Raw genomic sequence first — 12,043 nt, 5'->3', positions numbered from 1 at the left:
TCAGTAATTTAAATACTGGAAATGCTCTGTATTGTATGCATTTTTGAATCACCTCTTGTGGATGTGCCCAAAGTATCTCAGTATTGGTCACAAATTATATTGGTTATCCAAGCAAACTTGGGGGTTAGATTACCTTTGAATCTATTATTGCTTTTACTGCATAATATTTGTGTAAATGTTCATTTTAATATTAGCCTGTTAACAAATCTGTTTTTAGCAGCTTAAAATGGTTTGACCAAAATACTGGATGGATTCGTCTGAATGGCTTAATAAGGCTGGGAATATAGTGTTGACGGATCAACTTGACAGAAGTTAAGTTTGGGAAGGCGCTCTGCAATTAATTTTCAACAAAAATGGGCCTTTTTTTCTTGACTTTTGGAAGAGACAGAACTCTTTGTCGGTGATGTAATTTTAATTTGGTCGGTAAACCCCATATACTGTTATATGTATGTGTGTGCCGGCTGTCAAGTTGCAACTGACTTATGGTGACCCCAGCAAGGGGTTTTCAAGGCAAGTGAGGAGCAGAGGTGGTTTGCCATCGCCTTCCTCTGCAGAGTAACCCTTGACTTCCTTGGTGGTTTTCAATCCAAGTACTGGCTGAGGCCAATCCTGCTTAGCTTACAAGATTTGGCAAAATCGGTCTATATCATGCAGCATTCCTTCCCAAATACGCTGTTATACTAAATTGCAAAGAAACCAGCCTAACAAAGTAATCTATTAAATTCTCGGAAGACAGCAAGCTTTTAGCTTGTTTTGGAAGTATTGCTGCACAGCCATTCAGTGTTCTTGACTTTTATTTGCTTAGAACGAGTGTAGTACTACTGGAGTAAATTTCTCAAGAATATCATGGGGATTCGGTGTCAGTTCCTCACTCTTCATGTCTCTTTCTTCAAACTTTTAATGTGTTTTTCATTTGCAGCTTGTTCCTGTGACCTCCGGGGCTCTGTGGACAATAACTGTAGCCCCGTTGGTCAGTGTCAATGCCGTTCAAATTACATAGGCCATACATGCAACCAGTGTGCACCAGGCTTCTACGGTTATCCCACCTGTACAGGTCAGTCATCAGATTTTGGCTTGTCTTTTTGGCAACAGGGAAGGAATTTGCTTCAGGTATCAATGCATGGCGTGAGACCATTGATTCAGTAATCATTTTTGTTCACTTGGACTCTGTTTTTTCATTCCCTATCAGAATGTGATCTAACTGGCAATTGTGTGTGTGTTATGTGCCATCAAGTCACTTCCAAACTATGGCGACCCTATGAATGAAAGACCTCCAAAATGTCCTGTCATTAACAGACTTGCTCAGATCCTGCAAACTGGAGGACATGGCTTCTTTTATTGGGTCAAGCCATCTCGTTTTAAGTCTTCCTCTTTTCCAGCTGTCTCCCACTTTTCCTAGCATTATTGACTTTTCCAGAGAATTTTGTCTTCTCATGATGTGACCAAAGTACAATAGCCTCAGTTTTGTCATTTTAGCTTCTAGAAAGAATTCAGGCTTGATTTGAACTAGTGCCCATTTATTTGTCTTTTTGGCCATCCATGGTCTCTGCAAAACTCTCTACCAGCACCAAGTTGCAGGTGGTGTTATTCTTTCAGCTTCTGGCTTTGTTGCTACTTAAAAATGGTGAAAAACAGGCACAGAGAGGCTTCACAGGAAAGCAGCGGCAGTGATCAAGGATTTAAAAAGCAGTGCATATGAGAAGCATTTAAAATTGTTGTGCTGTTGCAGAAGTTACAGTGTTTGGGGCAGTCTTTGTGGACATTCTGTTATAGAGCCTTCTGGCCTTTTAGTTTCATATGATCCTGGCCTCTTCTTGCTGATCTTTCAGCACAGAACAAAATTTAGGCTCATGATTCAGTTTTCCCTTGTTATTACAGATTCATATGTTGCCAGCTACCAAGTTACTTGTTAAGGTTAACCAGACCATGAATTAGGGCTGGTTAACCCGTGCACATTCACCCTGTGATGACCGCAGCAGAATTTTCATGCCATCTTGGCGAAGGTGTCTTTCAGTTCACACAATCTAGCTTCTAGTTAAGTCTGTAGCAGCAGTCTAAGACAGGAAAATCAAGTGATGGATTTGCATGTGTGAATCAACCCTAAGACACCATTGTACAAGGATCCAAGATGGCAATAATTGCCAGTTACTTGTGGTTCTTACTTCGATCTCCAGGCTCCTTAGCCAAAAATGACTCTGAATATCAGCGTCCTTGAATGACCTGAATGACACCATCAAATGCTTTCCCATTTTTCACCCCTCGCCTGCTCTCCGTTAAATGTGGAAAAACTGGGCCGTAGCCAGCTGGCTTTGTGTTGGTTGCCAGTACTGATGTCGGCATTGTGCTTTTGAAGAAGCTGGAAGCTTAGATCAAAAAGTCTTGGCAGATGCAGGGTGCAAGGCCATTTATTTTTTGTTCCTTGTTAATTATGATCTTGACAATGAATGGGGCAAGAGGATAAACGTATTGAGAGAGGAATGCAGGCAGAAAATAGCGCAAAGTTTCAAGATCGTACATTGCATTTGGTGTTATAAAACAATCAAATGTTTCCCCTTTTGAAGAGAAACTGTTGCTATTTAGAAAGCTTTGGCAGGTTGCCAGCATAATCCATTTTGGGTATGCAAAAAGCACTTGTGGGGAAATGTCTTTATTAAATGAGCAAATCCAAGTTATCATTTGTTGTAAAATAAATTCTTACATGTATGCTTAGATTGTGTGCCTGTGGATGGGGTAGATTTTAGTAAAAAATTGTGTATAGCCCTAGCAATTTTCTGCTTCCTCCTCCTCCTCCTCCTCCTCCTCCTCCTCTGATGATGATGATGATGATGATGATGATGATGATGATGATGATGAACTTAATGTGTATAATAACTAGGCTGTTTATTTGAAAACATTTGGATCTGTTTGAAGTAGATGAACATTTCAGGTTATGCAAAGTATAAAAGCGGGAGAAGAGAATATAAAAATCATCATAATCAGTGGCATAACTCAGGCACCATGTTCTGATCCTCAAAACCAAGGTTGTGTTCCTTGGGCTTGTTCATGCTCTCCTCCCAAGAGATCACATACTTTCTCTTACACGCAAAACAGCAAGTGAAACCCCCTTAATTCTGATCTGTGCTTTTTGTGTAAAAATTAGTTCTCAAATGCATAATTTAAAGGAACAGAGATAACTATGAAAACTTCTGTGGCAATCAACCTGGAAGTCCTGCCTATCCTTCAGGACTTCGAACCAATCCTTGTTGACTTCGGCCTCATGCAAATCCAAGTGATTGTCGGCCAGTCAAAGCCCTCGGCCAGTCAAAGCCCTCGGCCAGTCAAAGCCCTCGGCCAGTCAAAGCCCTTGGAGCTCCGCTGGATGGGAAACAGGGAGCCAGGCTCGGCATAAGAGAGGGAAAAGAGATGCTTTTTCCTCAGACAGGGAATGGCTGCTCTGGATAAGAGCAGCAGCTCAGACAGGATTTTTACTTGGCTGATAGGAGTTGGGGTCAGGTTAGCGAAGAAAATGTTTTAGTGAGACAAATGAGCACCCTGTGAAGGGCCCATCCAATCTAACTGGTGTGAACAGGTTCTGAGAGTTAAAAGAGTAATCTAGAATCTGACAGCTACGGGAATAGGATCCAGGTGAAACATGAATGCTGAGGAAACATGCCTGGAGAAAAAGAAATCAAATCTCTCCTCGGAGTTCGTGTTTGATTAACTGTGCTTTCATTTCAACGTGTTCACTCCCATTGGGAAAACTTAAAATCTCTGGGGAGTGAAATTTAGAACCAGCTGTATATTCTTTACCGAAGTATTCCACACAGAATCTTTACCTTATTACACATCTTATTTTCTGTAAATAAACCTTTACTGTTCATCACCTTCCGCCTTGTCAGTCTAGAGGTTTTCAGCGAGCCTTGTGCAAACCAGAAGTGCAAGCGCAAGAATAGGTGTGCTTCATGGCAGATGCTGACTAGTGTACTTGCTCATAGGTTCCAAGCTAGTGGCCCTAACCTGCAGAAGTCCATGTGCTGAAATGTATTGCATTAACATAGCTTGCACGTAGTCAGCCAAAGTGCTGATGCAGCAAGAGAATTCTGTTACAAACTCTGATCTTTTTGGCTCAAGGAAATTACTGCTTGTGTTTCTATCTGACAAACAATACCGACGGGCCGTTCTAGGTTATGTGGACTGTTGTTTTCCTAATAGGTACATTTTTATGTTATGACTTGATGTCATGACCTTGTCTTTTTGCATCCACTTCAGCTTGCCACTGTTCCACAGAAGGGTCTCTTCATGGCACATGTGACCAGGAGACTGGACAGTGTAGCTGCCGCCCCAGAGTAACTGGACAGCGATGTGATACCTGCATTCCAGGGGCTTACGGATTCCCACAATGTGAAGGTAGCTTCGCCTAACTCTTATTCCACATCTGTAGCGTACAGCATCCCTGAAGTCTTGCTGTCTGTCTACCTTGACACTCAGGGCACTGAGCATCACCACTGATCTGTTACATGATGAATGTGCTCCCAATGTGTTCATAATGAATAATACTAAGATGAATGCCCCAAATATTGCTGAATTCAGGGCTCCTCATTGGATGGCTTCCAAGTGCTGCTAAAAATGCTTTTTGTTTTGTTAAACTCTGATATGGAGGAGTAGAACTGCTCAAAAGTAGCAGATGGGTCCACAGTTGGCTTTGGGGGAGCCAGTTTGGTGTATTGGATAAGAACACAGGATTCTAATCTGGAGAATTGAGAGCGGAACTACAAGTGACAAATGGCACAGATTGGACACTTGTCAGCTTCCCTCAAGTTTTGATGGGAAATGTAGGCAGCTTGGCGGAATGTTGGACAAGTGACAGTTGAAAAGTCCATTGGACAGCAGTCGGAGAGCCAAGCTGCAAGACTAGGATGCCTACATTTCCCATCAAAACTTGAGGGAAGCTGACAAGTGTCCAATCTGTGCCTTTTGTCACTTGTAGTTCCGCTCTGAGTTTGATTCCCCACTCCTCCACTTGAAGCCAGCTGGGTGACTTTGGGTCAGTCACAGCTCTCTCAGAGCTCTTTCAGCCTCACCCACCTCACAGGGTGATTGTAGTGAGGATAAGAATAACATACTTTGTAAACTGCTCTGAGTGGGCGTTAAGTTGTCCTAAAGGGCTTTATATAAATCAAACGTTGTTGTTGTTGTTGTTGTTGTTGTTGTTGTTATTAAACCTTGACCTGAGTGTTATGATGTTTTCTGTGTACTTAAATTAGTTATTCCCACCTCCTCCCACATACTTTGTTCTCAGCTCTAAAGCTAAGCACATTAGCCTTCTACTCCAGTAGCTGTCTTAGCTCAGCAGCTATCCTACCAGATCTGTGAAGATAGTTTCAGGTGGGTAGCCATGTTATTCTGTAGTAGCAGAATAAAAGTGAAGTCCAGCAGTGTCTTGGTGGTGGAAGAAAGTGCTGTCAAGTCATTATGGCAACCCCTGCTGGGGTTTTTAAGGCAAGAGACTTAACACACTTGGTTTGCCGTTGCCTGTCTCTGCGTAGAAACCCTTGTCTTCTTTGGAGGTCTCCAGTTACTGACCAAGGTTGGCCCTGCTTAGCTCCCGAGATCTGACAAGATCGGCCTTGCCTGGGCTATCCAGGTCAGGGCAGTAGCAACTTAAAGACCAACAAAACCTTGCCCTAATCAAGCCGACCATGTTTTCCCCTGTGCTGTGCAGCCTGCCTCCAATCTTTTTAACAGCTCCCCTGCCCTGTGAACTGGATATAATGACTGATGAGTCATAATTCTCATTTGTACCTGGTGAAGAGAGCTTTGACTCATGAACACTTATCCCTTGGAGAACGCCGTTGATCTTTAAGGTGTTACTGGACCCACCTAGAACATCTTCCCAGAAATTGCATGTGGTAGATATGCTCCTCACACCCTCTGTCAAAAAAGATCACGGGTGCATTTTTCTGTTGCAGTGGGCTCTTGTAATCCTGCAGGGCTCGAAGATGCAGATCCTTCCTCGCCAATGGTGAGTAAATCCCCAGCTCACAAATCCCATACATGTTCAATATTTGTGAAGCGTGAAAATGGGCCCTCCCACAATCTCACATGGAGCCTGCGTGACCTTCTGTTCTATTTGATCCCCACATCCAAATACCTTTCCTCCTTCCTTTTCTCCTTTTTTCTTTCCAGGGGTCCTGCAGGTGCCGGGCATACGTGGAAGGCTCAGCTTGTGATCAGTGCAAGCCACTTTACTGGAACCTGACTCCAGATAACCCGTTTGGGTGCATGAGTAAGAAACTATTCCTTCAAAAAAGGGTCTTGTCCATGCCACTGGAAACCATCATGTCTGAACTGGTTTATCCTGACCATTATCAGGATGATATAAGTTGAATGCAGTTCACGTTTCTTCTCTTCAAATGTCAGAATAAATGGTGGTGGAAAGTCCCATCAAGTCATCGCTGACTTATGGTGTCCCCCCCTTGGTGTTTTTAAGGCCAGAGACTAACAGAGTTGGTTTGCCATTGCCTGCCTCTGCAACCCTTGTCTTCATTGCAGGTTTCCCATCCAATTACTAGACGAGGCCAACTCTGCCTAGCTTCTGAGATCTGACGAGATCAGGCTTGCCTGGGCTACCCAGATCAGGGCCAGAATAAACAGCAGAGCAAAATAAATGTCAGAATAAAGAACAGAGTATGAATAGTTACAAGGAAGACATTTTGATAGGGGCAGCTGATCAACAGACTAGCTCTGGAATCTAAGACTGGGTCAGCTTGATGGATTGTTAATGCAGCAGTACTAAATACTTTGGATATATAAAACCTTATTCAATCCATTGTATGGCCAGTTCTTTATTTTTATTTATTTATTAACGTTGTTTCTAGTCCACCTTTCTCACTGAGACACAAGGCGGATTACACAGTGTGGGTCAGTACAGTCAGTTTCAAAGATATTTCAGTACACATGTAATCGCTGCTCTACTGGAACCTGGCTCCAGATAACCCATTTGGGTTACATATACCTGCAGATTTGCAAAGATTTAAAGCCAGCAGAAATCCAATACAGAGCTTAAGCAGTTCTCAAATTGATATATTAAACAACATAGAATCCACGCAATAGGCCCATACTTACAGCAATAATAGTAAATTCTACATTCTATCACACTTACTGCAATAGTAAAGTCGATAGTCATTTCCTATTGCACATGTAAGGGCAGCTGTTGATTTTGCCCATGTCCAAGGTGGTACCTGCAGAAAGCCCTGTTCAGATGAGCGAAGGAATGTCGAGAACCAAGGCTGTGGAAGATTTTCTGTCTGACTGCAGTGAACTTTGGGTTGTGTTAGGTTAGAAGGGTTATTGGTATTCATGAGTTTACGGTAGCTTGTTGTAGATTAAAGATTTTGCAGTAAGGAAAGCTCCATCAGAATAGCTCAGATTCTCACAGATGATTGAAGGAATTAACAACGAAAGTTTATGCTGTTATCTTGCTTTTGTACTGGAGGTCTGTTGCAAGATTTTTATTTACTTAACAGAGTTTATTACCCCACCTTTCTGCCCTCATCAGGGCCACAGTGTTGGCTAACAAGTTAAAACACACATAACAAAAGCACCTCTTAAAAACCCTTAAAACCAGCAAGAAACATACCATTAAAACAATTAAAAGTAGAGCTAAAGCACATATACAAAAACATAAAAACAACAATTAAAACATAGGGCAGGAAGGCAGGATCAATGAGGGAACGCCAAAAAAATGATAACGTCTTCTCCCGTTGGCGTAAGATAGTAGTAGAAGAGCATAGGTAAACCTCTCTGGGGACAGAGTTGCAAAGTTTTGGGGCCACAACTGAGAAGGCCCTCTCCTGGGTTGCCTCCCACCTAATCTCAGAAGGTGAGGGCACTTGAAGCAGGACTTCTGAAGATGACTCTGCTGGTTAGATAGGTTTGTAGGGGAGTAGACGGTCCTTAAGGTATGTTGGTTCAAAACCACATACGGCTTTAAAGGTCAACAGCAAAAGAGCTTTAACGATGGATTAACTTTTTGTTTCCCCCAGGCTGCCAGTGTGATACTGCTGGAACAATTGCAGGTGTTGCGGAGTGCCAGCAAGTAAGTTTTCTGTCATCCGACGAAATTCACTGCAGTGTCCTGTGGGCAAAACCTTGTATCTGAAAGTCAGTTTACCTTTAGCCGGAATACAGAATTCTGAAGCTAGCGTAACCGTTGCCATGCAGAAGGTTTTTTTTTTTTTTACTCCTTCCTTAAATCTTTGCAAGATACTGTGTGTTAGATGATGGGCAGCATTTGAAGGATATTTTACTTCCATAGTGCCATCCAAAACAGAGTTAACCCCTTCTAAATCCGTTGAAGTCAGTCATCTCAGAAGTGCATAACTATACTCGGGCTGTCACTGGTAGTGGAATGGTATCATTATTCCCTTACCTGCTGGTGGATAGAGCCGCGAGAACTACGCTGCCCGTGGCCAAGTATCTCTCCACCATATTTTCCTTGAAGAAATAAAGACTCCCTATCTGCTGCTCAAGATCATTGGATCAAAGGAGCTTGAAAGGAAAAGGGGAAGTATCATTATTCTGGATAAGTTTATTCAGAGAAAAAAAGGCATATCTTTGTTTCTCTGTTGGTGTCCAGATCTTTAGCATTTAGTACTATTGTGGTTTTCTCTGTCAGTAATGAGAGTTAGAGCTGAGGTCTCCTGTACCCTCATTGCTTTTTTAATCGCAAAACCAAGCAATTATTGGGATAGCGTATGTACCGTATTCCTTTTCAGATTCTTTGCCTTCCTCATGTTTTCTGTTCGTACACACCCTTTAAGAATGGGGCTGTTGAAATTGTAACACCCTCATGGGTTGCTTATGATACATAATTGGTGTCTCATAGGGTGATGGGCACTGTTTCTGCAAACCCAACATCTGTGGCCAGTTCTGCTCAACATGCAAAGAGGGATACTACAAGCTGGCGAGCGGGAATTACTTTGGCTGTCAAGGTACATCCTCTTTCCTCTATGACAGCATGTTCACTTACCTACTGGATGGGGACGTCTCCTTGAGCCAGGGAGCTGTTGGCCCGTTGATTGGATGGGGCGCATCCAATTGCAAAGGTTTGATGACTTTGAAATTCCAGCTTGATAAGGGTAAAAGCATACATCTGCTTTCCCATAGGAAGCTGCCCAAGGAGTCATAAGAACATAAGAGAAGCCATGTTGGATCAAGCCAATGGCCCATCCAGTCCAACACTCTGTGACATACAGTGGCCAAGAAAACCAAGTGTCATCAGGAGGTCTGCCACTGGGGAAGGGACACTAGAAGCCCTCCCACTGCTTTCCCTCCCCCCCCCCAAACACCGAGGTCCTTGATTCAGGGTTCCATCTGCACAATGTCTGCCTCTGTTGAAATCCTTAGACTTGAATCCTATGAACAAGTTCTGTGCACACAAGTGTGTGCTGAAGAGCACAATTCCTCTTCTGCAAACACTTAATTTGCACAAGATCAGTGGTTTTCAGTGGCCCTTGCACAAATGAAAGTTTTCATGGAAAAGGAAACACTCCATACCAGAAGGCAATCTAGTGCATGTGGTACTCATTCATAAGATCCGAGTCTTGACGATTTGATTATAATTCTTAATGGAGAATGATCTATATCCTCATTTCCCTCTGTGGTTCTTAAGGTTTGTACATACAGTATGCACAGTCCTAACTTTTTCCCTGTGACATCTAGCTTCTTCCCATTTTTGTGGCAAGTTTTGAATGTTTTCTCACCTTCCAAGAGTTGCCAGATTTGCACAGTTATTGGTGCCCATTTTAAAAAAATTATCTTGGTTAACATTTGTTAAGGTAAGATTTGAGAAAGGGGGAACAGAATCTGGAATGGATTCTGTTCTAGGGATTACGAAATAAACCGGTCAGACGCAACGCCAGTTCAAGGAAGTTGAAAAGAAATGTCTGTGAAGGCTGATGGATAGGCAGAGATGCCAACCTTCAGGTTAAACAACTATTTCAAAAAACAATTGAAAGGTTGAGAGAATGAGAAATACAACATGGATAGGAGTGGCATGTTGTTCAAGGGCATAGTATTAAATTTGGTATGTGGACCTTTTTTGACAGAAATTAATTCTTTATCTAAAAAAATGGATGTAGAGTCCAATTTAGGGCAGGATGCTTTATTAAGCTCTGATTGTTCTAGCTAATAGAACAAAGCCGTACAAGGCTGTATACTTGGGTGGATTATGATGCTGACCAGAGTGGGAGGGGTGGTCTGTAGATCGTGTTTGGAAACTTTATTTAGGAGCCCGTTGGGAGACAGACATAGTCCTAGAACAGTTCAGAATCGGGAGACAGTGGAAACTAATCCGGGCAGGGCCAGAAGCCAACGTGAAAGCGGATACAGTGGAATAAAAATAGTGCCGAGCCTCTGCCACGCCCGTTCGACACTAGGCTTTTATGATTGCTGTTTGAAGGCCCTGAGTGGCTGTGGAATGTAAACATGTGTTTCCTGTCTGCAGGATGCCGGTGTGACATCGGTGGATCTGTCGGGCCCATGTGCGAAGAGAGGACGGGAGCTTGCCCCTGCCGCCTAAACATGCAGGGCCCCACGTGCACTCAGTAAGGCAGGCTGCGATACTCGCAGAGAACAGCCCCCAAGTCTAGCCCGACTAGACTTTTTCTGTGTGTTCCAAGTGGGCTGGGGAGTATGAATGGGTCCTTTGTTCTTCTTTGGGAAATAGCCCTGTTGACATGAGGCTGATAGAGAAGACTCCTGGGTACGGCAGGCCGGATTGGTCATCTGCATGCGATTCTACATATGTGGATTTTTTGTGTAGAGGAAAAAATGAGGGGCATGATGGAAGTTATGAAGCGATGACCCGTGGGAAGAGAATAGAGGAAAACAAGTTGTTCATCCACGGTCTTCCTGTGCAGTCCCACATGGGACTGCGCACGCGCAGGCCTGCCGATACCGGAGATTTTTATAGCTCAAAGCCACCAGGGGGCGCTCTCGCCTTCCACCGCGCATGCGCGGCCATTTTCCCGCCTAAATGGACTATAGAAGGCGGAGCGCCCCACACATACCCTCAGTTTCCTTTTCGCCGCCGATAGATGAGGTTTTTAGCTCTTCTACTCGTTCGCGATGTCGGATACTGCTTTGTTCAAGCGATGCGTCTCCTGCAATCGAAAGATGACCAGGTCAGACGGCCATTCTAATTGCCTTTATTGCCTCGGGGAAACCCATAATACCCAGGCCTGTAAACATTGCCGTGCCTTTACTTCGAAGGCCAGGGCGGAGAGGGCGGACCGTTTGCACGCCTCGCTGTGGCAACGTGCTATGTCTGTTGTGGACCCTCCGGCGAAGGCACCTCCATCTGCTGCGCCCGGATCCACTCCTCGGCCGGCCGAAACCGTGAGCTCGAGGACCCCTCGCGCCTTACCTTCCCCGAGTCATTCGGAGTCGAGACCGAGAGATCGCTCGTCCTCCTCGGTTCGGAGCGCGTCGGAACCAGCACCATCGGTTCCGAAGCTCCCTCGGAGCCGACCGCCCTCGACTTCATCTGCTGCACCGGCCTTGGATCGAGCTGCGTCTCGGAGCCGGACACCTTCGGTGTCAAGACCGACGCCTCCACAGTCTCAGGGTGCAGTCGCTTCGGAGACAGCGGGAGAACCACCCGCTCCGTCCGACTCTGACAAAAAGAAGAAGAAGAGAAAACATTCTTCCAAAAGGGACAAGGCGGTTCTGGAGCAGTTACTCTCCTCTCCGTTACCGACCCCTTCGGGTGCGCTCGGTTCCGACCCACCGGAAAAGAGGCGCAAGGACCCGGACCCCTCTTCCCAGGAAGACCCGGTTCCGGTAGAGAAACCCCCGACCCCTACGGGACGCCCGCGATCAACCTCCCATGAATCCGGGTCCATCAGATCGGGTCGGAGTTATCGGAGTGGATCGGGCCGTAGATACAGCCCGTACCCGACTCGGAGCCGATCGAGGGAGCGATACAGCAGTGAGGGCCGTGCGGCCTCATACTACATGGGGGATAGTCCACTCCGATCGGACCGCTCTTTTCGAAGGGACT

The 12,043-nt window shown here is 44.7% G+C and overlaps 1 protein-coding gene across 1 annotated transcript in view; it reads left to right on the top strand.

The window, feature by feature from the left end:
• LAMA5 (laminin subunit alpha 5) overlaps positions 1-12,043 on the top strand; it is a 267,511-nt gene that overhangs the window by 138,571 nt on the left and 116,897 nt on the right. The window contains exons 15-21 of the mRNA XM_054980364.1: positions 920-1,054; positions 4,249-4,386; positions 5,949-6,001; positions 6,166-6,265; positions 8,025-8,077; positions 8,867-8,972; positions 10,487-10,586. Coding sequence (XP_054836339.1) covers positions 920-1,054; positions 4,249-4,386; positions 5,949-6,001; positions 6,166-6,265; positions 8,025-8,077; positions 8,867-8,972; positions 10,487-10,586 — 685 coding nt within the window. The remainder of the gene's footprint in view (positions 1-919; positions 1,055-4,248; positions 4,387-5,948; positions 6,002-6,165; positions 6,266-8,024; positions 8,078-8,866; positions 8,973-10,486; positions 10,587-12,043) is intronic.

Source organism: Eublepharis macularius, chromosome 5, assembly GCF_028583425.1.
Source record: "Eublepharis macularius isolate TG4126 chromosome 5, MPM_Emac_v1.0, whole genome shotgun sequence".
In the NCBI taxonomy this organism is placed as follows: domain Eukaryota; kingdom Metazoa; phylum Chordata; class Lepidosauria; order Squamata; family Eublepharidae; genus Eublepharis; species Eublepharis macularius.
Note: the sequence above shows the minus strand (reverse complement) of the source record. Positions and strands in the feature narration are given on the sequence as shown.